This window comes from Lontra canadensis, unplaced genomic scaffold (genome assembly GCF_010015895.1).
Source record: "Lontra canadensis isolate GAN:19392208 unplaced genomic scaffold, GSC_riverotter_1.0 scaffold160, whole genome shotgun sequence".
Classification (NCBI taxonomy): domain Eukaryota; kingdom Metazoa; phylum Chordata; class Mammalia; order Carnivora; family Mustelidae; genus Lontra; species Lontra canadensis.
The window spans coordinates 426,327-453,698 of record NW_022631154.1 but is presented as its reverse complement, the minus strand read 5'-3'; the positions used below and the strand labels follow the sequence as shown (position 1 = coordinate 453,698).

Sequence of the window (27,372 nt, the reverse complement as noted above, 5' to 3'; positions counted from 1 at the left end):
GAGAGAGAGAGAGAGCACAAGCGGGGGTGGGGGGAGGGAAAAGGAGGCTCCCCACTGAGCAAAGAGCCCAAGATAGAGCTTAATCCCAGGACCCCAGGATCATGACCTGAGCAGAAGGCAGATGCTTAACTGACTGAGCCACCCAGGCGCCCCTACTTTCTTGTTTCTTTGCATTTCTAATGATGTTTTGTCGAAAACTTAACTTTTTTTTTTTTTTTCAGATTTTATTTATTTGATAGAGAGTGCATGCATGCTTACAAGCAGGGAGAGCAGCGGACAGAGGGAGAGGGAGAAGTAGTCTCTCCGTGGAGCAGGGATCCTGATAAGGGGCTCAGTATCAGGACCCTGGGATCATGACCTGAGCTGAAGGCATATGCTTAATGGACTGAGCCACCTGGGCGCCCCAAAACGTGACAGTTTAAATAGCATAATCTAGCAATTCTGAAATCATATTGTTCCCTCACTAGGTTTTGTGGCTGTTACTGGTTTTTGTTGTGGTAGTGGTAGCTGTTCAGTGACCTTTCCTGAACTAGTTCTGTAATGTCTGTATTTCTTTGTCCCTTGTGGTCTCTCAAGTCTCTGTGTGGTTAGCTTTGTGATCAGCTAATTGTTGGATATCAGTTTCCTCAATTCCAGGTATTTTGGGGGGTAGTATATTAAATTTATATATAAATTCAGAACAACTGAAATTTTTATGACACTGAGTCATCCTAGTCATCCTGTCCCCCACAAAATATATATATATGGAGAGAGAGATCAAATCTAGATCAAAAATAAAAAACAAGTAGAAAGGATATTTTGAGAGACATTGGGGAAAGCTGACTATATGTTAGATGATATTGAATTAATATTCTTTTTTTTTAAGATTTTGTTTATTTGACAGAGAGAGATCACAAGTAGGCAGAGAAGCAGGCAGAGAGCGGGGAAGCAGGCTCCCCGCTGAGCAGAGAGCCCTATGCGGGGCTCGATCCCAGGACCCTGAGACCATGACCTGAGCTGAAGGCAGAGGCTTAACCCACTGAGCCACAAAGGCACCCCTTGAAGTAATATTCTAATGTGTGATAATATTGTTTTTGTTACTTGGAATTCTCATTCATAGGAATGCGTGCTAAAATATTTACAGATAAGGTGCCATGATACTTATATCATTTAGCAAAAAAGAAAAAAAAAGACACACATACAAATGGAGGAAGGAAAGTAGAGGGAAAGAAAGATAAGGCAAATGGTAAACCCAGATGAAATGTTATAGTCATACTATTCTTTCAACATATCTGTAGGTTTGAAAATTATCAAAGAGAGGCTCCTGGGTTCTCAGTCTGTTGAGCATCTGACTCTTGGTTTCAGCTCAGGTCAAGATCTCAAGATCATGAAATTGAGCACCACATTGAGCTCTGTGCTCAGCAGGGAGTCTGCTTGAAATTCTTTCCCTCCCTCTACTGCCCACCCCAAATAAAAAAATAAATCTTTTTTTTTAATTATTAAAGATTGTATTTATTTATTTGACAGAGATCACAAGTAGGCAGAGAGAGAGGAGGAAGCAGGCTCCCCGCTGAGCAGAGAGCCCGATGTGGGGCTCGATCCCAGGATCCTGGGATCATGACCTGAGCCGAAGGCAGAGGCTTAACCCACTGAGCCACCCAGGAGCCCCTAAAAAAATAAATCTTATAAAAAAAAAAAAAGAAAATTGTCAAAGAGAAAAGAATGGGATAAACATGAGCCCTTGCTTCAGGGGTATCTCAACGCCTCCTAAACTATTGTTTTTTTCTTTTTCTTTTTAAAAATTTTTAATAGATTTTAGTTATCTAGAGGCACCTGGGTGGCTAAGTGGGTTAAAGCCTCTGCCTTCAGCTTGGGTCATGATCCCAGGGTCCTGGGATCGAGCCCCGCATTGGGCTCCCTGCTCAGCAGAGAGCCTGCTTCCCCGCCTCTCTCTCTGCCTGCCTCTCTGCCTACTTGTGATCTCTGTCAAATGAATAACTAAAATCTTTAAAAAAGAATTTTTAGTTATTTATTTGAAACAGAGAGAGAAACATGAACAAGCAGTGGGAGTGGGAGAGGAAGAAACAGACTCCCTACTGAACAGAGAGTCCGATGTGGGGATTGATCCCAGGACCCTGAAATCATGACCTGAGCCAAAGGCAGACCCTTAACGACTAAGCCACCAGGCGTCCCTCTCTCTATTTTTTTAATGCAGATTCCTGTATCAAGCCTGAGGGACACCGTTCTGGAACTGGCAGTGTTTGATCAACACAGGAGAAAGTTTGATAATTTCAGTTCGCTAATGCTGGAATGGAAATCCTCAAATGAAACACTAGCTCATTTTGAAAATTATAATTCAGTGGAGATGGTAGCAAAGGATGATGGCAGTGGGCAGACTCGGCTACATGGTATTTTGGTGACTTATAATTCCTTTTACATGTCTGCTTAGTGTTTCTGCACTGTTTCCCTTGGGAAATAGTTTATTTCAGATCTCATCATATCTCTCTTTTCATCTTTGATCCTTGTATGTTTTAGCAAATGTAAATAAAGATTTCTTGTTGCAAAGTCAGGGTCTAAGATCCAACATTTCTCACAGGAACATAAAATTAATTTAATCTATTTATTACATATTATTTGCCTAATGTTATAAAAATTGCAGTCATTTATTAGAAAATATTTATTGAGTGACTGTTACATGTAGGACCCTGTGCTAGGCACCTGAAGATGGAATGGTACATGAGATAGTCATGGCCTCTGCCCTTATGTATATGTGTGTATATGTGTGTGTATGTGTGTTTGTGTGTGTGTGTGTAAAAACATATATATATATATATACGCCTCTGCCTTTGTATAAATATTTTTTAAAGATTTCATTTATTTATTTATTTATTTATTTTAGAGGCGGGTAGGGGCAGAGGGAAAGGAAGAGAGAAAATCTCAAGCAGATTCCCTGCTGAGTGTGGAGCCCAATGCGGGGCTTGATCTTACGACCCTGAGATCAAGACCTGAGCCAAAACCAAGAGCCGATGCTCAACCGACTGAGCCACCTAGGTGCCCCACTCATAGACTTTAGATATTACAATTGTGTTAGGTGTTTTGAAGGACAAAGATGGGGTGCTGTAAGAGTCATAGCAGAGAACCTAACGTAGTTCAGAACAGAGAAGGCTGCCCAAGAAAATAACATTTGCGTTGAGACCTGAGGGGGGCGGCCAAAAGGGGAGACAGAGTGAGAATAGGTGAGTGAATTTTACAGAGGGACCAGAGGAACCAGCAGGAGTTCTGAGAGAGCAGCAAGCCCTCACGTGGCATCAGTCCTCCATCCTCTGCTTGCGTCACATTTGCCAGTTCACCAAAGCAGTCACTTGCCCAGACCGACACAAGGTGGGCAAGCCCTGCTCAAGGACACGGGTGCAAACAGGCAGGCTTCACCGCAGGCCAGTGACAGGGAAGTCTGCCGCAGAGCAATCCCCAAGTGAAGGAAGAGGTACAGAAGGTAACTTTTAAGTTTCTGGCATGAAGGTTTGGATGGATGGTGTAACCATTCATGGAATAAGAAACGCTTAGAGGAGAAGTAAGAGTCAGCCTTCTCCACACACACAGGGAGCGCAACCACAGGCCAAGTCTAAGAGCTCCACTAGGGAACGCGGCAGCACGAAACTCATGTGCAACACTCTGACACCAACAGTGCGGTGCACTTCGTGTGAAACCTGGTAGCAAGGAGAGGCACCTGGCTGGCTCAGTCGGTGGAGCATGGGACTCTTTTTTTTTCTTTTTAAGATTTTATTTATTTATTTGACAGAGATCGCAAGTAGGCAGAGAGGCAGGCAGAGAGAGAGGAGGAAGCAGGCTCCCCGCTGAGCAGAGAGCCCGATGTGGGACTCGATCCCAGGACCCTGAGACCAGGGCCTGAGCCGAAGGCAGAGGCTTTAACCCACTGAGCCACCCAGGCGCCCAGAGCACTCGACTCTTGATCTCAGGTTGTGGGTTCAAACCTCACATTACCTGCAGAGATTACTTTAAAATCTTTAAAAAAAAAGTAGCAAGGAAAGAGATGCTCTTTACTTGCTGTAACAGTCAACCAGCAGATACCATCCGTGCATTTTCAGTTTTCTGATTTCATCCCTTCCTCTAACTCCATCACTGTGTCCTCATGTCTGTCCCATGTTACCACAGTAGCCTCCTGGCTGACCTCCCTGTGCCTGTGCTGCCCTCTAATCTGTCCTCCACACTACTGTCTAGATTACCTTCTAAAGTACAGGTCCGAACCTCTTTCTTGGAGGCACCTGGCTGGCACATTCAGTTCGGCATCTGACTCTGGGTTTCAGCTCAGGTCTTGATCTCAGGGTCCTGAGATTGAGCCCCGCATTAGGCTCTGAGCTCAGTGGGGTGTCTGTTCCTCTCCCTCTCCCACTGCCCCCGCCCTACTCTCTCTCCGTGTCTTTCTCAAATTAAATAAATAAATAAATAAATAAATAAATAAATAAATAAATCTTTTCAAAATTTGTTCTGGCTACTGTGGCCTGAAGTCTACGACATGCCAAACGCTGCACTGAATGCTTCACAGGTCACCCTCAGAACAGCCCTGGTACAGTATTACTCCCGTGATGTCAGTGTGTCCCTCCATCATTTGTTGAGTTCTTACTATATTTGAGGTGCAGTTTTAAGCTTTGAGATTACAACAGGAAAGGAGGGGAAGCAGTGAGCTCTCTGACACTGAAGCCTAAGCTGTCAACCACTCACTGTCCTGCCACCACACTGCTGGGGGGCTGTGGTCCAGCTTACCATACCAACCCCCGCCTACCTCTCTGGCTCCACCTGCTGTTACTAGCCATGTATACTCTACATTTTTCTCACACTCAACAACTTTACTTATTTATTAAAAGGGGTTTTTTAAGGTTTTATTGTTTTAAGTCATCTCTACACCCAATGTGGGGCTTGAACTGATGACCACAAGATCAAGATTGCGCACACTTCTGGCTGAGCCAGGAAGGCCCCCCCACTCACAACTTGATATCCTTAGCCATGACAAGGCTTCTCGTACCTCTTCCCTTTCACGTGTTTATGTTTTCTTTTCTTGCACCGTCACGGGGCTGAAATTTTCCTCTTGCCCTCTGGAAGTTTTCTGTTCCTCTATATTACTTATCTAAGGAAAGTATTCCTTTTCTGTGCTCTGTACAGAGCAGCACTGTACTGTAGCAGCACTCACACATGGTATGGTAGTGGTTGGTTTCCCTCTCAGTCATCATACTAACCCTGCAGGCTTCTTGGAAAGCAAGGATTGTGTTTTCTTCTTCATCTCTGTCTCCTCATTATCTGGCATAGTCCCTGCAGTAGCCCCGCAGTAAATCTGTTTATGGGTGGATGGAGCATCACGTGAAACTCCCAGACTCAGGCACAATCATACTACTATTTGGAAGATAAAACAAGAATTGACTTAAGTGGCAGATTTATGGTAAAGTTTTAAAAAAGAAAGAAAAAAAAGAATAAATAGGTAAAACAGAGATTACAGAAAGTTTCAAATACTAGTTGAAGGAGTTTGAATTGCTGTAATGAGGAATAGTTGTTTAAAGTGGCCCAGCTGAGGGGCGCCTGGGTGGCTCAGTTGGTTAAATGTCTGCCCACATCCGGGGCGCCTGGGTGGCTCAGTGGGTTAAGCCTCTGCCTTCGGCTCAGGTCATGATCCCAGGGTCCTGGGATCGAGCCCCGCATCGGGCTCTCTGCTCAGCAGCGAGCCTGCTTCCCTTCCTCTCTCTCTCTCTGCCTGCCTCTCTGCCTACTTCTGATCTCTGTCTATCAAATAAATAAATAAAATCTTTAAAAAAAAAAAATGTCTGCCCACATCCAACTTCCTGCTCAGCGGGGAGCCTGCTTCTCCCTCTCTCTCTCTTTTTTTTTGTTAAAAGATTTTACTATTTATTTATTTGACAGAGAGAGAGAGCACAAGAAGGGGAAGCAGCAGGCAGAGGGTGAGGGAGAAGCAGGATCCCTGCTAAGCAGGGAGCCTCATGTGGAACTTGATCCCAGGACCGTGGGATCATGACCTCAGCCGAAGGCAGTCACTTAATGGACTGAGCCACCCAGGCGCCCCCTCACTCCAATTTTTAAACTAAAAAATTTCTCCATACACGGTTGTCAGTCTGTGTTTGGACCCACAGACCATTAGAGTTGGAAAGAATTTTAGACTTTGCCTAGCCCAAACCCTCATTTAAAAAAGAAACTGATGGGGCACCCGGGTGGCTCAGTCGGTTAAGCCTCTGCCTTTGACTCTGGTCATGATCTCCAGATCCTGGGATCAAGCCCCGCATTGGGCTTTCTGCTCAGCAGGGAGCCTGCTTCCCCCCCGCCCCCACCTCTGCCTGCCTTTCTGCCTACTTCTGATCTCTCTGTCAAATAAATAAAATCTTTAAAAAAAAATAGCAATCAACACAAAGACTCAGTTTTCTGTTTCTTGTGTTTCCCCACAAAGTTTTTTTTTTTTTCTTCCTGCAGTAGAATATCATTTGGAAAAAATTAGGGCAGAATTTGGTTTTCTGGAGACACTTTTGTAGTCTACATGTTACCGTTTCTCACATGTCTCCAGGTCATCAGGTCCTTAAAGTACATCAGTTAAAAGGGACTGTACTCATCGGAGTCAATTTTGTGGGCTACTCAGAGAAGAAAAGTCCAGAGGTAAGAAATAGGAATCACTGAAATGTAAGGTTCTTCATTTCTAACTTTAAAAAAAGAACAAAAATCACTTGCAACTAATGTACATCTGAGAACTGTGCACCTCTCTGATTCTGTTATCTGTGGCGCATGAAAGAACTCTGGAATCTTCTCTCAGCTGAGGAGTTAAAAGTTTATACTCACCTTTGTGGTGGTTGTGCATTTCTAGAAACTTTCCAACTTGCCCAGATCTGCAGCTGTGGAGCTGCTCCTGGTGGACGATGTGACCATACTGCCTGAGAACGCCACCATCTATAACCACCCCGATGTGAAGGTGAGTTGGAGGGGTCGAGCCAAACGGGATCGCGTGGGAGGGGGAGAGTCTGAGGTGACGGCGAGGAGCCGCGTGGCAACAAAAACAAGCTAACTTTTGCGTTGAGAATCCCTGATAAGTTTATGTAACCGATACGCAATAATTAGGTGCAGCACCCTTGGTAGTAATACTGTGATAATCTTGGTTTGTCTTTGGCCCAAAGAGAATGGAGTGTTGTCTGTCTCATTTTTCCCTAGGAGATATTTAGCCTTGTGGAAGGATCTGGTTATTTTCTGGTCAACAGCAGTGAGCAGGACATTGTCACTGTCACTTATATGGAAGCAGAAAGTTCTATCCAGGTGAGGTCTAGAGATAGTCCCAGGTTGACAGTCTCAGGTCAAAGTTCATCCTTACAAGAATGATTGGAAAAATTCCACTGTGTGTCTCAGACTTGTTACAAAAGTAACATTTGCCTCATTTTTTAACCTTCGTAGATACTCCAACCCAAAACAAGCTTTTTTTTTTGTTTTCTTCAACTAGCTGGGCAATTTTTTGTTTCTAATTGAACCAAGACAGTGTAGAAGACATCTAATTGTAAGATTTCCATGAAAAGAGAGTTCATTTCTATACATTTCAAAGCACTAACTGTGGGGACACTTAGTGGTACTGTTGACTTCATAACCTGAGTGTAGGCTGTTTCTAGCCAGGGCGTGACGACGACTCGATATATTAAGCTGTCTTTGCGGTCAACATGCCAAGGGATTTGCTTTTAGTTGACGTTTAGTAATAAAAACAACAGCTTATATTAACATATGTATATATTTCCCTTCCTTCTAAGAGCTCAAAGGAATTTCTCTCTCCTCGGTCATACTGTTTAGGGGGAGATTGCCTCACTGGGGACAGGGTTTGGAAGGACCTGTTGTGCCGGGCGGGACCCGCAGCCCGTGACAGAAACAGGTTCTTCTCATGCTTCCTCCCCCACTGGCGGCTTCAGCCTATCTTCATGAAATCCCTTCCCTGCTCATAATCAAGAAAGCTGGATATGTACGCTGGATTCCGCTTGAATTCAGTCAGCTTTACTCTTGCTCCTTATCGTTAGTGTTTGTTAAGGATGCACCATGTGCGGTGACCTCTCAGTTCCCATCACAGAGGAAGTAAGTTGTTGTATTTTGTGCTTTGAATGAAAATAGCTGCTTTGATTATGTTTGGAGCAGGTGTCCTTTCTTACCCAGCTGCCATCTTCTTCCTTCTAGTTAGTGCCGCTACACCCTGGATTCCTCACCTTGGAGGTCTATGATCTGTGCTTGGCTTTCCCGGGTCCAGCAGTGGCCTACCTCAGCGTGTCAGACATACAGGAGCTGGAGCTCGATCTAATTGATAAGGTGAGAGGCATCAGAGAAGCCGGCCTCATTCGTGCTCTGTAGCCTCACTCGCAATGGTCTGTGTGGTCTGCACGCGTGCAGCAGGCCTTTAGTGATGTGAGCAGAAATGCTCCTTAAAGAACAACATTGCAGCATCACAGGCGACGCGAGTACTGCAGAGCAGATAACGTAGCGCATGTTGAGTAGGGTGATTTGATAAAGGGCTGACCGGGAGCATTCAGCACAAACAAAATAGTCCGTCACCCTGAAAGAGTTAGTTAGACTGTCCTTGGTGAATGAAACACTTTCACTAAAATTATTTTTCTTTTTTACTACCAGGTTGAAATAGGTAGAACTGTGTTAGTGACTGTGAGGGTTCTTGGCTCTTCCAAACGCCCCTTCCGAAATAAATACTTCAGAAACATGGAGCTCAAACTGCAGTTGGCTTCTGCCATTGTCACCCTGACGTGAGTGCCGCCTCAGCACCTCCTCCTCCCCATGCTGGGCATCGGGGGTTCGCTTTCCCTGCATGACTTCACATCTTCTTCTTTCCTTTTCTGCAGCCTTGCCTTTCAGCCTGTACTGTCCCCCATTTTCAGCCCTCCACAGGGTACCCCTCCACACCCTCAGATGTGTTGTTTCAGGACAAACCCTGGTGTCTTGTGAATGTTTCCATTTTATGAAACTCTCCTTGGATGGTGTCATCTGGGGTACCTCAGCATGGAGGACCTTCGAAAGTCTATCTAGAGAGAGAGGTGCTGGTGTTCCCCTCTGCAAAAAGGGGACCCAGAACTCCAAGTTGCTTGAGTATTTCCGGTTTTGTTTATGTTTATGTGTTTGTTGCCCTTGTTCCTTCGGGGCCTTAGAACAAACACTCAGCCTTCAGGAGCTTCCTGCCGTTGCCATGAACTTCGTCTTGGCTCTGGAAATTTATTTTCGGGCAGTTCCCTTTAGCTGGAGTTACAATGAGCGGAAAATGTTATGCATCTTAGAAAGAAGCATAACCGGCTACTCTTAAGATAAATCTTTTTTTTAAAGGATTTTATTTATCCATTTTGGGAGGGGGCTCGGGGGAGGGAAAGGACTAGCAGACTCTGTGCAGGGCTCGGCAAGGGGCTCCATGCCCCGGCTCCAAGGCCAGGACCCAAGCCCAGCCGGCGGTCGGACGCTCAGCTGACAGCCACCACGCGTCCCGAAGCCGAATCTTTGTTGCCACGAACGCGCCGTCTTGTCTTTGCAGCCCGGTGGCGGGACGCGGTGAGTACTCTGAGAAGTACGTCCTTCGAGCTGCGTCTGTCGGGCGGACCACCCTTGTGGCTCTTGCCAGGGACAGGGTGGGGAGGAGACTGACATCGGCCCCTCGCCAAATCGAGGTAAGGAGAGCCTCATCCGCAGTCCGAGCCGCGCCTGCTCAGCTCTGGTCCTCTCTTCCGCTGGGTTTGCGCAAGTTAAACATTACGTGACTCAGTAAAACGGTAGTTGTCTGACCCTCGAAATAATACATAATAGGTTTTAGGTTTTTGTTTTTCTGTATGAAAGTCACATGCTCCTGTAGAAAATTCGAAAGCAAAAGAAATAGTAAAGATGCAGAGTGAAAACCACCTATAATGCCCTCCTTAGAGGCAACCGTTCATTGCTAATAATCCTCCACTTCTTCCCCATGCCTGTTTACCATGGATGAATCCTACGGCTTTTTGCATCTTAATCCTTTATCAGAAGTATCCTTTATGTCATTAAAAGTTCATTGTTGACCACGTGTTGGCAATTATTGAAGCTGGGGAATGGGTATTTGTACCTGAGAATTATTATACTGCTTTCTCTACTTTTATATATGTTGGAAAAAAAGGATAAAAGAAATATAACTATAAACATAACTTTAATGACCACTTTTAGGGCACCTGGGTGGCTCAGTCGGTTAAGGGTCTGACTTTGGCTCAGGTCATGATCTCAGGATCAAGTCCCACGGGGTGGGGGGGGGGGTCTCTGCTCAGCAGGGAGTCTGCTTCCCTTCCTCTCTCTCTGCCTGCTCATAACCTCTGTCTGTCAAATAAATAAAATCCTTTAAAAAAAAAAAGGAAAATAAATAAAATCTTTTTTTAAATGACCACTTTTATTCCAATAAGTGGACATAAAATTTTTTAAGCATTCTCATTTATTTTTTGCTATTATAAGTAAAATTTATATCTATAAATAAAGTAAAATACATGTCTGTGTATGGGATTTTTTTCCCTTAGAATAAGCTGCATGATCATTTATTATGAAATTGATTCTAGTCTGTCCCTGTTGTCTTTTTGGTCTTTTCCTTCAAGGTGTTTCCTCCCTTCAGACTTGTTCCAGAGAAAATGACACTGATCCCAGCTAACATGATGCAGGTGATCTCAAAGTCAGGAAATAAGATTTACCCTTTCTTCTCACCCTGCTCTGCCCCACCCTCCACATGTGTGCACGCCCTTCTTCCTACTGGCATCCTCTTGTCTACTCCTGCCAAGTACAGCAAGACCTGATAAAGAAGAAAATTAGTACTTTCACGTCCCCTAATGAACAGGGTATAACCTACCTCTGGGAACACATAGATCATATGTGGCACTTGTGTTTCTTCTACATATGAGTGGCTGTGGGATATGTCCATTGGGAAGTGGCGGGGAGTAAGAGGTTGAATACCTTGGACAAAATGTTGGGAAAAGAGATGGGGTTTCTCCCCATGTTCCAGGCATCTGCTTGCGTGTTTCAATTCTAGGTAATGTCTGAAGGTGGCCCCCAGCCCCAATCTATCATTCACTTCTCTATCAGTAACCAGACTGTGGCTGTTGTGAATAGGCGGGGGCAAGTCACGGGGAAGGTAGTTGGCACAGCTGTGGTCCATGGCACCATCCAGACAGTAAATGAAGATACTGGCAAAGTCATTGTGTTTTCCCAGGTATTGGTTCTTTGCTCTGCTTCCACTTTTCTATCTGGGAACCAAATTGGGACATGTGGGGTCATGAGGGAGGGTGTCAGTAGCTCAGAAAAGCCCTTTGAGTCCCTTACCTGGCGTTCTCTTAACCAAGCATGGGAAGTATATAGTCTTTAGTGAAAACCCCACAGAGTATTGGCATTGGTATAAGACCTAGTCCCTATCTTTAGGAACTGTTTAGGGAACAAAAACAAGCACATCTACTGGCATTTTTTTTTTGCTGAATGCCCCAGACAACCACAGGCTAGTTAGTGTAAGTGCCCTCTGCCCCGCACAGACTCCCTCTTAGCCTGCGCTTGCTTCTACCCGTGGGGCAGGATGAAGTGCGTGTTGAAGTGGTCCAGCTCAGGGCCGTGAGGGTCCTTGCAGCCACCACTCGACTCATCACAGCCACTGAGGTCAGTAAGGCGGCTCTGTTCTTGGCGCGCTCTGGCAATGCCAGCTGGGCAGGACATACAGCACATACATCTTCTTTTCAGATGCCAGTTTATGTCATGGGAGTGACCAGTACCCAGACCCCTTTCTCCTTCAGCAATGCCAACCCTGGACTCACATTCCACTGGTCCATGAGCAAAAGGGACGTATTGGATCTAGTACCCAGGCATTCAGAGGTATGAATGTATCTCTTTGTTATATCATCTCAGGGACATTGATAGTAAATTCACCTTATTTCATCAAGTTTGAGACTGATTTCATTTTCTAAACTACACAGTATTACTATTTATCTCCTTTTCCCCTTGTTCTCTTAACTCTAGAAACCTATAAATCATATGAAGAGTTCAATTGGAGTACTCAGATAATTCTATGTAATTTTTAATATACTTTGCTAGAACGAGTTCTCAAAAAAAAAGTTTCCTTTAATATTGTATTTGTTAGCATTTGACTGTGTTCCATGAGCAATAACATGTCACGAATACAAGGTGAGTGCACATGCTTCATGGCCGGGCTTCGCTGCATGCCACAGATCCTTCAAGTTTTTACAAACGGAAGCTTTGTAGCAACCACAAGTCTATTGGTGCCACTTTTTCTTTTTTAAAGATTTTTATTTATTTGACAGATCACAAGTAGGCAGAGAGGCAGGCAGAGAGAGAGAGAGAGGAGGAAGCAGGCTCCCTGCTGAGTAGAGAGCCTGATGCGGGACTCGATCCCAGGACCCTGTGATCATGACCTGAGCTGAAGGCAGAGGCTTCAACCCACTGAGCCACCCAGGCACCCCAATAAAATATTTTTAATTAAGATATGTACACTGTTTTAGACATAATGCTATTTATTGCATACCTAATAGACTAACAGTATAGTGTAAACATAACTTTTATGTGCACTGGAAAGGCAGAAAACTCATTTTACTTGCTTTATTGCAACATTTGCTTTACTGTGGTGGCCTAGAGCTGAACCTGCAGTAGCTTTGAGGTGAGCTTGTGCTCTGTGATAAATGAAAAGAGCTCTGACATCTTAATGCACACAGCATTAAGCCTTACTCAGAAACCCGGAAAAGATAAGAAAGAAGGAAAGAAAAAGGAAGAAAGAAAAAGAAAAAAAGAAAGAAAAGAAAAGAAGGAAAGGAAGAAAGAAAAAAAAGGGGGGGGGGGCACGTTCCAGACAGCTGACTGAGATCTACTAACGGAAATGGAAAATTTTCTGTAGGGGAGGATTTTGGAAGTTGGGACTTTGTGAGTCAAGAGAGCAAGAAAGGTCTTGAGGGCTCTGGACAGCAAAAGGGCAGGAGAAAGAGGACTTGAAATGAGTGCCCCAAAGGTAGGCAGGTGTCTCCTCCAATACCTGTCTTAATGTTGGCCCTGCCTTCCCCATGGCCTTATCCAGTCTGGGCCACAGTGGTGGGGAAGAAGTAGGGATACGGTCTACCGGGGTGAGCATAGTCCTGAAATAGCTCTGCCTTCCTTGCTACCACTCTGAACTCCAGGGGTAGATTGTCTCAGTTCTCCCAATTTCAGTTCTCCTATCTAAAGCCATTTTAGAAATGCCTTCCTTCATTTTCATTCTTCTGTCTATGGATTGACTTCAGGATAACATGAGACTCAGGAAACCTGTGTGGCTCAGTGGGTTAAGCCTCTGCCTTCGGCTCATGTCTTGATCCCAGGGTCCTGGGATCAAGCCCTACATCAGGCTCCCTGGTTGGTGGGGAGCCTGAATCCCCCCTCTCTCTCTGCCTGCCTCCCTGCCTACTTGTGATCCCTCTCTCTGTCAAATAAATTTTAAAAACTTAAAAAAAAAAAAAAAGACTTAAAAAAAAAATAACATGAGACTCTCACAGAGGCTTGCCAGAATTAGTTGAGTGCTATACTTGGAGTTTACTTTAGGGGTGACTGTGATGCTGGGAATATGAAAAGAAGTAACCATGAAAATAATCCCTGGTACTCTAGTTCTTTTCTACAGATCTATCTAGCATACATTTTCTTTTTTCTTTTTTTTTTTTTAAGATTTTATTTATTTATCTGACAGAGATCACAAATAGGCAGAGAGGCAGGCAAAGAGAGAGTGGAAGAGAAGCAGGCTCCCCACTGAGTAGAGAGCCTGATGTGAGGCTCGATCCCAGGACTCTGGGATCATGACCTGAGCTGAAGGCAGAGGCTTTAACCCACTGAGCCACCCAGGCGCCCCTAGCATACATTTTCTTTATTGTTACAAGACCGGGGGAAGGGCAGAGTGATTTTTTTTTTTTTAAGATTTTATTTATTTGACAGGCAGAGATCACAAGTAGGCAGAGAGGCAGACAGAGAGGAGGAAACAGGCTCCCTGCCAAGCAGAGAGTCTGACACGGGGCTCGATCCCAGGACCCTGGGATTATGACCTGAGCGGAAGGCAGAGGCTTTAACCCACTGAGCCACCCAGGCGCCCCGAGCACAGTGATTATTAATGAATATTTCTTAATCCATTCCTGACTGTTTTCCAGGTTTTTCTACAGCTCCCGGTAGAAAATAACTTTGCCATGGTTGTCCACACAAAAGCAGCTGGTCGGACCAGTATCAAAGTCACTGTCCGCTGTATGAACAGTTCCTCTGGGCAGCTTGAGGGGAATTTATTAGAATTGTCTGATGAAGTTCAGATTCTGGTAAGGTCCCAAACCTAAATTTTGTTTTTACATATCAAGGAGAAGAAAGTTGTATTCTCTTATCATCCATGTGGCGCTTGGTCTGGATAGAGGTAGAGAAAGTGCTAGAGAGAGCCCTAGAACAGGCTTATAGTTTCTAGAGCTTTGCCACTCTTCCTAATTGCATCTATGTAAGTACTGATATTAGAAACTGTAAGAACATGCACTCCCCTCACCTCCCCACACAATAAACACAGGATACGAAAGCAGAATAATTAAAGAGGGACTCATTTCCGAGCTGCTCTGCCTAACACAGATATTGTGATACCATCCACTTAGGGGACCTAACCCTAACTTCCAGGAGCGTGAAGAGCATGGATGGATGGTTTCTACAGGTTTTCTCGGGCTGAAAGCTAACTGGCCCCATTGTTTTTAGTGTTCAAAAGCAAACTGATCATCTGTGGAGGGCCAATAAGTTTCTCTGCCTCTGAATTTAGGACTGATTTTTTTTCTTTTTCTATTCTTCTCCTTTATTTTGGTTTTGTTTCTCTGATTCAGTGAGGGGTAGAGGAAAGCACATTTTACTAGGAAGTAGAAAACCTGAATAATGTTCCATCCTAATTTATTATTGTAGGTTTTAGTTCTCAAATCTCTTTTCAGGTAGTCAGAGCTAAAGTTAGAAATTTCAAAATTATTTTATACCTAATATCTAAGTGATACAGAGGATGTGGTCAGTCAGTGTGGCTTCATCAGGAGCGGGGCTGATATTAGATTTGCCTTCTAGAACACAGAGGCATGTTTTAAGTGTCGGGCTCATTTGAAAAAGAGTGTTGTGGGCCCTCAGGCCAAGCTAAAGTGATGTAGATGTTGATTTGTAGTTGATACGTGAGCAAAGGTTATAGTTTTGTCTTTTCCAGAAATGAGGAAGACATTATTTTCTCACTTTAGGTGTTTGAGAAACTCCAACTGTTCTTTCCGGAGTGCCAGCCTGAGCAAATTCTGATGCCCATGAATTCCCAGCTCAGACTCCACACCAACCGGTGAGGAATTAGGGAAGGGCAGGCCAGGTTCCAACCTTACCGTTAGGAACATGGAAAGAACTCTTGCCTTCTAGGTGATTTTTCTAATCCATAAATAAGATTTTTTAGCTGAAGTGAAATTCATGTTACATAAAATTAACCATTTATTTATTTTTTTTTTAAGATTTTATTTATTTGTCAGAGAGAGAGGGAGAGAGAGCGAGCACAGGCAGATAGAATGGCAGGCAGAGGCAGAGGGAGAAGCAGGCTCCCTGCCGAGCAAGGAGCCCGATGTGGGACTCGATCCCAGGACGCTGGGATCATGACCTGAGCCGAAGGCAGCTGCTTAACCAACTGAGCCACCCAGGCGTCCCTAAAATTAACCATTTAAAAAAAAATTTTTTAAGACTTTAGAGAGGTGGGGCGCCTGTAAATAAATAAATAAAATCTTAAAAAAAAAAAAAGATTTTAGGGGCGCCTGGGTGGCTCAGTGGGTTAAGCCTCTGCCTTCCACTCAAGTCATGATCTCAGGGTTCTGGGATCAAGTGCCGCATCGGGCTCTCTGCTCAGCAGGGAGCCTGCTTCCCTCTCTCTCTACCTGCCTCTCTGCCTACTTGTGATCTCTCTCTCTGTCAAATAAATAAAATCTTAAAAAAAAAACAAAGATTTTAGAATGAGAGAGCACAAGCAAGGGGAGGGGCAGCAGGCAGAAGGAGAAGCAGGATCCCCACTGACCAAGGAGCCCGATGTGGGACTCAATCCCAGGACCCAGGAATCATGACCTGAGCCAAATGCTTAACCAACTGAGCCACCCAGGCACCCCCAAATGAACCATTTTATTTATTTTTTAAAACATTTTATTTATTTATTTGACAAAGAGATAGAGGACAAGTAGGTAGAGAGGCAGGCAGAGGGAGAGAGAGAAACAGGCTCTCCTCTGAGCAGGGAGCCCAACATGGGGCTCGATCCCAGGACCCCAAGACCATGACCTGAGCCAAAGGCAGAGGGCTAATAACTGAGCCACCCAGGCGCCCCAGATTAACCATTTTAAAGTGGACGATTTCGTGGCATTTAGTGCATCACAATATTGCACAACCCTCACCTCTGTCTAGTTCCAGGACATTTTCATCACCACCAAAGGAGACCCTACCCATCAGCAGTCACGCTAACCTATTTATTTGAGAGACAGAGAGGGAGCGAGAGCAAGCATGAGTACGGGGAGAGGCAGAGGGAGAGGGAGAAGCAGACTCCCTGCTAAGTATGGAGCCGGACATGGGGCTCGATCCCAGAACTCTGAGATCATGACCTGAGCCACCCAGGCGCCCCTATTTCATTTCTTTTAATGACTAAATCATATTCTGCGGTTTGGATATAACATAGTTTATCCATTCATCTGTTGTTGGACATTTGGGTTGTTTTTACCTTTGACTCTTGTGAATATTACGCTACTATGAATAATGACACAGAACTATTTATTTGAATATCTGTCTCAATCCTTTTAGCTGAATTTTAAATTTATTTTTATTATTTTTTAAAGATTTCATTTATTTGAGAGAGAGAGCAGGGAGAGAGAGCACGAGTGAGGGTGGAGGGGCAGAGGGAGGAGATACAAACTCCCCACTGAGCAGAGAGCCCGATGTGGGGCTCGATCCCAGGACCCCTGGGATCATGACCTGAACGGAAGGCAGATGCTTAACTGACTGAGCCACCCAGGAGCCTCTAGCTGAATGATTTTTATTTTTATTTTTTTTAGATTTTATTTATGTATTTGACAGGCAGAGATCACAAGTAGGCAGAGAGGCAGGCAGAGAGAGGAAGGGAAGCAGGCTTCCTGCTGAGCAGAGAGCCCGATGCAGGGCTCAATCCCAGGACCCTGAGATCATGATGATCTGAGCCAAAGGCAGAGTCTTAACCCATTGAGCCACCCAGGCGCCCCGCTGAATGATTTTTAATGATAAATATGTAGTAGGGTATGATTTTTAGAGAGATAGGCATAATCTGAATGCAGACTTTTACTTGAGGAACAAATAAGCACATAACATGGAGAACGGCAAGTGGCTTCCTCAGAGTACAGTTTCTAACAGTAACCCCATCGATCTCCTTTCTTTCTGGTCAGAGCCCCCAAGAGATGCCACCTGTTCCATTTGTATCCTAGGGAAGGGGCCGCCTTTGTGAGTTCCCGTGTTCTCAAGTGTTTCCCTAATTCATCTGTCATTGAGGAGGACGGTGAAGGGCTCCTGAAAGCTGGTTCCATTGCAGGTACTGCTGTGTTGGAAGTCACGTCTATAGAACCTTTTGGAGTCAACCAGACAACCATAACTGGAGTTCAGGTGAGTTCTGGGACTTGCTCAAGAAAAAATAAAAGGAATACCATGGCCTGAAGAGGCAGATTTCCTGGTTTAAGAACTAGGAACTTCCCTGGAAGTCAGAACGAACTGTAAAATAGAAGACAGTCTTGACATGGATATAAGCCATCAAATTATAAGTGGCCTTTAGAGCCCTTGTTATAAGAGGGATCAGCCTCAAATTGGTGCATTTCTGAGCAGTGTTGGCAAAAGGGTGTGGGGAAAGGTAGAACTATTGCTACCAAAATTAGGCTTTGTTACTAGAATTTAAAAATTTAGTCTAACATAGAGTGCCTGGGTGGCACATTCAGTTAAACATCCAACTCTTGGTTTTGGCTCAGGTCATGATCTCAGGGTTGTTAAGATCGAATCCTGTGTCAGGCTCCATGTGGGGGATGGAGTTTGCTTGAGATTCTCGCTCTCCATGGGTTGCCTGGGGGGGCTCAGTTGGTTAAGCATCTGCCGTCGGCTCAGGTCATGATCCCAGGGTCCTGGGATTGAGCCCCACATTGGGCTCTCTGCTCAGTGGGGAGCCTGCTTCTCCCTCTCATTCTCTTTCTGTGCTCTCTCTCTCTCTCAAATAAATAAATAAAATTTTAAAAAAGATTTTATTTATTTGACAGTGAGAGAGGGAACACACGCAGGGGGAGTGGGAGAGAGAGAAGCAGGCCTCCTGCCAAGCAGGGAGCCTGATGTGGGGCTCGATCCCAGGACTCTGGGATCATGACCTGAGCCAAAGGCAGAGGCTTAATGATGGAGCCACCCAGGTGCCCCAATAAATAAAATCTTAAAAAAAAAAAAGTATTCTCTCTCTCCTTCTGCCCCTCCCCCTGCTTGTCCGTGTGCACTCTCTCTCTCAAGTAAGTAAATAAAATCTTAAAAAGAAAGTTCCAACTTCTCTCCACATTTTCTCAGCTTTAATAATTAAGGGGCCATTTCCTGTACTGTTGTATTTCTTATTCAACTCTGACTTAAGTCATCCCTTATGAGGAGCTGTTTCCTATGAAAGAAGAACCCCGTTTTTACCATGGCCTGTGAACTTCAGAATCTCTCGCAGCTCCTCTCCAGTGGCCCTGCTCCCACAGGTGGCACCAGTGACATACCTGCGGATGAGCAGCCAACCCAAGCTGTACACCGCCCGTGGGAGGGCTCTGCCGGCGTTTCCTGTGGGCATGTCTCTCACCTTTGTTGTCCAGTTCTATAACAGCATTGGAGAGAAATTCCACACACACAACACCCAGCTTCATCTGGCTCTGAACAGGTGCGGAGTCAAAGGAATGATATCCATGTTGGGGGAGAAACTGTGCAGATAGGCTAGGGTTATCCAGTAAATTCTCATGTTCTCAACTCGGAACCTGATATTTATTTCTTTCATTAGGATGGGAAACACCAGATGGTGCTGGTTGTTTAATGAAGTATTTCAGGGTGTTTTCTATCTGTCAAGCCCTAGTTCACAGGAAGCCTCCATAGGGAGCTGGTAGGAGTATTATCAAAAAGCTGTACTGGGTGCCTGGGTGGCTCAGTTGGTTAAGCATCCAACTCTTGATCTCAGCTCAGGTCTTGATCTCAGGGCTGTGAGTTCAAGCCATGCTGGGCATGGAGCTTACCTTAAAAAAAAAAACCAAAAAAAAAAAACCAACAAAAAAAAACCAACTTTACTGGAAAACAAATTTTTAATTAAAAAAAAAAGGGCTTACTGGGTACTCTGTATATAATAGACCTGACCCTTGGCCACTCATTTCTTGCCCTCCACCGTAGAATTCCTTCTGAACCTTTGAGCTGTTGAATAGAAAATGCTGTGATGAGCTCTGCCCCCAGAACTGTGTCCTAACAGTGATCTTTCAGAGATGACCTGCTACTTTCTTATCTCCTTTCAGAGATGACCTGCTACTTATTGGGCCAGGGAATAGGAACTATACTTATGTGGCCCAGGCAGTGAACACAGGAGTGACGCTTGTGGGAATCTGGGACCGGAGACACCCAGGTGTGGCAGATTACATCCCAGTTGCTGTGGAGCACGCCATCATGCCAGACACCCAGTTCACCTTTGTTGGAGACGTCATCTGCTTCAGGACACACCTCCTCAACCACAATGGTCTGGATACCTTCCCTTTCTTAACTTCACAGCTGACAGGATGAGAAAGCAACTCATCCCTTAGATAATTCTTTCAAAATGATTTAAAATCTGAGGGCCTAGGATCACCTGGATGGCTCAGTCAGTAGAGTGTGCAACTCTTGATCTTGGAGCTTTGGTTTAAGCCCCATGTTGGGTGCAGAGATTATTTTAAAAAATAAAATAAAATAGGGACGCCTGGGTGACTCAGTTGGTTGGGCGGCTGCCTTCGGCTCAGATCATGATCCCAGCATCCTGGGATCAAGTCCCTCAGCGGGGAGTCTGCTTCTCCCTCTGCCTCTGCCTGCCACTCTGCCTGTGCTCACTCTCTCTGACAAATAAATAAATAAAATCTTAAAAAAAATTTTTTTTTAAATAGATCTGTTTATTTGAGAGAGAGAGAGAGGTGGGGGGAGGGGCAGCTGGAGAGGGAGAATATCAAACTGCAGATTCCCCACAAGCCTGGAGCCTAAGGGTGGGGCTTGATCCCACAACTCTTGAGATTATGACCTGAGCCAAAATCAAGAATTGGATGTTTGATCAACTGAACATTCAGGTTCCCCCAAAAACTAAAATCTTAAAAAAAAAATCTTGAGGGTCTCTCTAGGAATATTGGTCATGCACCTCCTGGTCGCATAGCTCACTGTATTATTACGTAAGCAGGTGGTGTGGGTTCCTTGTCTTCTCCCCCATTCCCAGCTTCTGAAGGAGGGGAGTTGGTAAGTTGAAGAATGTAAAGGATGAGCTAAAGTGAAGGAAAATGCAGTGAGGCTTTAGTTCTAGGAACCAATTGTGAGTACACTGCTTTGTGAGAGACATTTGAAGGCCTAACTCTTAAATACATCATCAGCATAGTAAGGTTTGGCCTTGTACTGGGCTAGACTATACTCTCGATCAACAAAGCATTTCTGCCCTAAAAAGTGCTATTGAGTGCAAGAACATCAGTCTTTGGTTACTAAATGAGTATCGGTTCTCTGGGTTTACTGAGAGCATATTCCAAAGCTATGTGCCCTGCCTGGGTGTGTGCGTCCCAATCCTCCATCCACGTAGGACTAGTGGGCACGTTGTATGGTTCTGTGACCTCTTCTGGGAACTGCGGATCCATGTGGGTACAGTGATGTGATGTGAGGCCAGAATCTGTATATTCAGTGCTTGACTGAGAGGGGGTCCACTCGGCTCAGGTCAGATCCCAATCCTATAAGGACTGATTTGCAAGCAACCACCGCGAACTGGAACCCAGGGCCATTGAGCTAGCCCTGCTTTAGGGCTGACAGAGTTACAATCTTATGATTGTTACTCTCTTGTCAGTGAAAGACTCTTTTGCTAGATTTTGTTAGGACTGTCCTATCTTTCATTCTGGAATACTCTGACTTTCTAAATCTATACCACTTTGAATGGGAAGCAAAAGGACCAATACCAGGATCGTAAGCGAACGCCAACTCCAGGTAGCATTTTTCTGCCACTTTGAGACTGAAGCCAAAGCAAACAAACCTTCTTTCTTGCCAGCTGTCACCTTCTTGCAGTCTTCTGCTGATACCTATCAGTAGCTGAAAGAGAGTTATTCCTGTGTGTAAAGGAATTTTTCTTATTTCCTAAGAACAGTTAGATCCTCCAACTAAGTAGCTCCTTCTGTGATTCTGAGGTAATCCTTGTTTTATATTGTGGGTATGATGGTATATGAAGGGGAACCTGAAAATAAAGTTATCTTCAAAGCTGAATGTTCCTCCTAGGAAGAGATACCTGTGTGCTTGAATGGTCTGCTGATACAGAGTCTGAATAAGGTCAGAGTGACCTTCCATTTAGATCAGACGTTGCAACCAAGTGCTTTCTCTTGTCCTTTCCTAGGTGAACCTGGGATATGGATGATTTCTGCTGATAACATTCTACAAACAGACACTGGCACTGGAGTGGGAGTGGCCAGGAGTCCAGGAATAGCAACAGTCTTTCATGACATCCCAGGAGTGGTAAAAACGTATCGAGAGGTAACCCTGACAAGGCCAGGGTGACTATTTCCATATTTGGGGATATGCATGTAGAATACACATCTGAGGAAAAGATATACACTGACATGTCAGATAGAAAGCCAGCCAGAAAACTTTGGAATACAAAGCTAAACGTGATTAGGAGGCGCCTGGGTAGCTCAGTTGTTAAGCGTCTGCCTTTGGCTCTGGTCATGATCCCAGGGTCCTGGGATCGAGCCCCACATCGGGCTCCTGCTCAATGGGAAGCCTGCCTCTCCCTCTACCACTCCCCCTGCTTGTGTTCCCTCTCTGTGTGCCTCTCTCTGTCAAAAAAATAAATAATATCTTTTTAAAAAATTTTTAAAAAGAAGTAAGTAGTGATTAGGATTCTTAACCAGAATAAATAGATAGATAGATAGATAAGGGGCGCCTGGGTGGCTCAGTTGGTTGGGCGTCTGCCTTCAGCTCGGGTCATGATGGCAGGGTCCTAGGCTTGAGCCCCACACCGGGCTCTGTGCGCAGCAGGGAGTCTGCTTGAGGTTCTCCCTCTCCCTCTGGCCCTTCCCCGCAAAATAAGTAAATTTTTAAAAATATTTTGATTATGGGGCGCCTGGGTGGCTCAGTGGGTTAAGCCTCTGCCTTCGGCTCAGGTCATGGTCTCGGGGTCCTGGGATCGAGCCCCGCATCGGGCTCTTTGCTCAGCAGGGAGCCTGCTTCCCTCTCTCTCTCTCTCTCTCTCTGTCTGCTTGTGATCTCTCTCTGTCAAATCAATAAATAAAAAATCTTAAAAAAATATTTTGATTATGTATTAGAGGATATTCATATACATGTATATTGTCCAGCTGCACAGGATCTTTTTTTTTTTCAAGATTTCATTTATTTATTTATTTGACAGAGATCATAAGTAGGCAGAGAGGCAGGCAGAGAGAGAGGAGGAAGCAGACTTCCTGCTGAGCAGATCCTGATGGGGAACTCAATCCCAGGAGCCTGGGATTGTGACCTGAGCTGAAGGCAGACGCATAACTGACTGAGCCACCCAGGCGTCCCAATAAATCTTTAAAACAACAACACCAGGGGCACCGGGGTGGCTCAGTCAGCTGGGTATCCGTCTTTGGCTCAGGTCATGATTTTAGGGTCCTGGGATTGAGGCCCTGTGTTGTGTTCCTTGCTCAGCAGGGAGTCTACTTTTCTCTTTCCCTCTGCCCTGGGTCATGCTCTCTCTCTCTCAAATAAGCAGAATCTTTAAAAATAAATAAATAAAGAAAGAAAGAAACAAACAAACAAACAAAACAGTGCCAACTCCTCCCCCCAAAACAAGGTGGTGTGTGATATCTATCTATCTATATCACTGTAGCTACTGGTTGGTACTAGAAAGTAGGGGCAAGGATTGAAGAGTTGGGAAGCTATACTTGCAATGATCCAGGTAAGATAGGATGGTGCACTGGGTTACCAGTCTGGTAACAGAGGAGGTCATGAGAAGTTGGTCAGATTCTAGTGTACTTTATAGGTAGAGCCGGTAGAATTTCCTAGCACATTATATGTAATCTGATGATGTAATGTAATTAGATGATGCATAATTGACTTCAAGTTTTAAAAAAAATGACTTCAGGTTTTTGACTCAATAACTAAAAGGACAGAATTGCCATCACTTGAGGGGAACCTCAGTGGTACAAGAGGTTAAGCGTCCAACTCTGGATTTCAGCTCAGGTCATGATCTCAGAGTTCTGAGATCGAGCCCTGCATCTGGCTCTGTGCTCATGGAGTCTGCTTGTCTCTATCCCTCTGCTCCTCCCCCCCACTTATGCTTGTGCGCTCTCTTTCAAATAAATAATAAATAGAATCTGAAAAAAAAGAAAAGCTACACAGCTGAATGCTTAGCTGCTGAATGTGGTTCCCAGGGAAGGGGCCTGGGGTGCGTGCTTTCTGCAAAACACATGCTGAACGCTACTTTCCCTTTTTTTACTTTTTGTAAAAGCAAAAATCGTCTTTGGATTTATTTTTCTTAGGGAAACCATTTTCTAATGTCTTTCTTAAAAGTGATGGGGCTTAATGCAAATTTTTGAGAAGTGAAGGGGTCCCTGTATTTCAAGGAGGGAGCGAGGGATCAGCCATGTCAAATGTTATCGATAGGCCAGGTAGCCTGAAGACAGAAATGACAGATGGGTTCGCAGTACAGAGTGGTTACTTGAAGCAGTGGCTTCAGAGCAGTGACAGGAGTGGAAGTCTAGAGAACTGAGAGGACGTGTGGATTTGGGGCATAAGCTCTGTGAGGAACTGGAGTCAAATTTTTGTTTGGTTGATCATTTTTTGAGATGGGAGAAAAAATGATTTAGGAGTGTTTAGTAGAGAAGGTAAAATGTTATGCAGGAGCGGGGACAGTTGCTGAAGCAACAACCTTTAGTAGGTGAGATGGTCAAACAAGTGAAGGGTTGGCTTGATGGAGCCTTTGCTCTTTCCCCTTAAATCCATGTTGGGTCTCCCTCCTCGGTGCCCAGAGGACTTGTTTGTTCCTCTTTTCATTACTCAAATATACCAGCTATCATTTGTTGAACATCTACTATGCGGTTGGCATTTTGCTTCTATTTTTTTAAATTTTGATTTTACATCAGTATAACTGTCATTCTTAATCTTCACAACCCTGCAAAGTATTATCCCAATTTTATAGATGATTGAACTGCCCCATCTGTGCCCACATGGTATCTGGTGCCGTGTTGTAAGGAGTTCACAGTCTAGTGATGATAGAAATAATTACATGTAGACAATTTAAATAACTAAAACATAACTGACCAGTGCTTTACAAGTGACAAGTTAGAAGTGCTCCTAGGGTCTAGACACGCCTGGCTGGCTCAGTTGGGGGAGTGTCTGATTCTTGATGTGCAACTTCAAAAAAAAAATTGTGTGTGGGGGATGCCTGGCTGTCGGTTAAGCGTCTGCCTTCAGTTCAGGTCATGATTTCAGGGTCCTGGGATCAAGCCCTGCATCAGGCTCCCTGCCCAGTGGGAGTCTGCTTCTTTCTGCCATCCTGCCCCTCTCCCTGCTTGTGTTCTCTCTCTCTCTCAAATCAACAAATAAAATCTTTTTTTAAAAAAAAGATTTTATTTATTTGACAGACAGAGATCACAAGTAGGCAGAGAGGCAGGCAGAGGCAGAGGGGGAAGCAGGCTCCCTGCTGAGCAGAGAGCACGATGCAGGGTTCAATCCCAGGACCCTGAGATCATGACCCGAGCTGAAGGCAGACGCTTAACCCACTGAGCCACCCAGGAGCCCTAAATAAATAAAATCTTAAAAAAAAAAATACAGAAGAGGGGCACCTGGCTAGCTCAGTCAATCAAGTGTCTGACTCTTGATTTTGACTTGGGTCATAATCTTGGGGTCTGTACTGAGCACAGAGTCTGCTTCTCTCCCTCCCCTTCTGTCCCTCCCCTCACTCCCACATTCCTCTCTCAAATAGGTCGATAAGTCTTTAAGAAAAAAAAATACACAAGGGGCACCTGGGTGGCTTAGTGGGTTAAAGCCTCTGCCTTTGGCTCAGGTCATGATCTCAGTCAGGGTCCTGGGATTGAGCCCCGCATTGGGCTCTCTGCTCAGTGGGGAGCCTGCTTCTCCCTCTCTCTCTGCCTGCCTCTCTGCCTACTTGTGATCTCTGTCAAATAAATAAATAAAATCTTAAAAAAAAAACACACAAGAAAGCAAGCCACTTAATTCTACTTAGACATTAAGGCTAAATTTTCTAGAAGTGACATTTAAACTGAATCTTAAGATCTGAGTCAAGGCACATAATAAAAATAAGTAAAAATAAATTGAGTCTTCAGGATTAGGAATTTGTCTGGCAGATAAAATAGAAGGCGTTTTATTTTGATTTTTTTAAGATTTATTAATTTGAAGGGTGCCCGGGTGGCTCAGTTGGCTGGGCGACTGCCTTCGGCTCAGGCCATGATCCTGGAGTCCCGGGATCGAGTCCCCCATCATGCTCCTTGTTCAGCAGGGAATCTGCTTCTCCCTATGACTCTCCCCCATCTCGTGCACTCTCTCATTTTCTCTCTCTCAAATAAATAAATAAAATCTTTTAAAAAATGATTTATATATTTGAGAGAGAGAGAGCACACATGAGTTGGGGAGAGGGAGAGAATCTCAACCAGACTCCCCACCAAGTGCGGAGGCAGTCTTGGGGCTCAGTCTCACAACTCCAAGATCACGGCCCTGAAATCATGACCTGAGCCAAAACCAAGACTTAGGTGCTTAACTAACTGAGACACTCAAGCGCCCCCAAGAAGGAAGGTATATTAGACTAAAGGCAAATACACGTACATGTTGCTTGAAGACCAATGAATGAGTCAGGGCGGACTCTGCAAAAGTTTACAAAGGTAGAAAGGGAAAATTAGAGAACATCTAAAGAGAACTTGTATGGTGATCAGATAAGAGGGCTAGGGACAGGGGCGCCTGGGTTGCTCAGTGGGTTGAAGCCTCTGCCTTCAGCTCAGGTCATGATCTCAGGATCCTGGGATTGAGCCCCCCATCGGGCTCTCTGCTTAGCGGGGAGCCTGCCTCCCCCTCTCTCTCTGCCTGCCTCTCTGCCTACTTGTGATCTCTCTCTGTCAAATAAATAAAATCTTAAAAAAAATAAAAAATAAAAACTTAAAAAAAAAAAAAGAGGGCTAGGGACAGAGGCAACAACTTGAGGAGTTTGAGAAGGGTTTCATTGCTGGGGAAGCAGAGAGAGGGTCACAAGGGAGGAACTGGCCTTTGCTGTCAGAGGCTACAGAGAAGTCAAAAAGGGTGTGATAGACCCTAGGTGGTATACTGTGTAAAATCATCATTTAATAGTTCACTAACTAACAGACACCCATGGAGGCCGCTTCTGTATAGCCCTGTGACAGCCTCTGGAAACACAAAGATGAGAAAGACAAAACTCCTTCCTTTCCTGAGCATTTAATGTCACTAACTTGGTTTCAAGGTTCTTGAATATTTGAAAAAACAAAAAATCCTGGTAGTACTGAGGACACTGTGTATTGTAATATGTTATACATTTAATGTAATGACACAATGTCATGAATAATGACATAATGATATAGTGACAAGATAATATACATTTAAGTTGAAGATATTTGGGGGCAGAGAGCCATCATTAATTATCTTCTCTCATTGTAATCATGAAGCACTTGCCTTAAATACAAGGCACATTACAGGATATACAAAGATAGATTAGTCTCTCAGTTGAAGAACTTAGATTCAAATAGGAATGATTTTTAACAAAAATACAAATACCTACAGCACAAGACAGAACATTACAAGTATACTGAGAGAAACAAAGTACTTTGAAGTTTCAGAAAAGGCTGAGATTATATGCAACTAATGAGAGTTGCAGTTGTCTTTGAAGGCATTTTAATAGGGGGTCATCCAAAGGGAAAATGTCAAACAGAATAATGGACAAAGACCTCCTTTTAGGGGGAAAAAAAAATGTTATTTTCTTCTCAAAGGTAAACAGATTTTGTGGTTCTTAACTATGTGAAGTAGAAAGGCCCCCGGGCCTTGAGTGAGATGGCGCTTTCGGTTGGGTAAGTTATGAAGCGTAGAGAGGGAGAGAACAATATTTTCTAAGAATTAGGTGCAGATTTTCCTTTGGTTTGCTCACAG

The 27,372-nt window shown here is 44.5% G+C and overlaps 1 protein-coding gene across 1 annotated transcript in view; it reads left to right on the top strand.

The window, feature by feature from the left end:
* Positions 1-27,372, top strand: part of NUP210L (nucleoporin 210 like) — an 88,161-nt gene that overhangs the window by 50,657 nt on the left and 10,132 nt on the right. Inside the window, exons 17-33 of the mRNA XM_032845242.1 lie at positions 2,195-2,387; positions 6,560-6,648; positions 6,854-6,958; positions 7,195-7,296; positions 8,191-8,319; positions 8,638-8,765; positions 9,539-9,671; positions 10,608-10,670; positions 11,036-11,215; positions 11,569-11,649; positions 11,731-11,862; positions 14,163-14,321; positions 15,249-15,340; positions 17,475-17,649; positions 18,750-18,925; positions 19,542-19,759; positions 21,623-21,759. Of these exons, the coding sequence (XP_032701133.1) occupies positions 2,195-2,387; positions 6,560-6,648; positions 6,854-6,958; positions 7,195-7,296; positions 8,191-8,319; positions 8,638-8,765; positions 9,539-9,671; positions 10,608-10,670; positions 11,036-11,215; positions 11,569-11,649; positions 11,731-11,862; positions 14,163-14,321; positions 15,249-15,340; positions 17,475-17,649; positions 18,750-18,925; positions 19,542-19,759; positions 21,623-21,759 (2,292 nt within the window). The remainder of the gene's footprint in view (positions 1-2,194; positions 2,388-6,559; positions 6,649-6,853; positions 6,959-7,194; positions 7,297-8,190; positions 8,320-8,637; positions 8,766-9,538; positions 9,672-10,607; positions 10,671-11,035; positions 11,216-11,568; positions 11,650-11,730; positions 11,863-14,162; positions 14,322-15,248; positions 15,341-17,474; positions 17,650-18,749; positions 18,926-19,541; positions 19,760-21,622; positions 21,760-27,372) is intronic.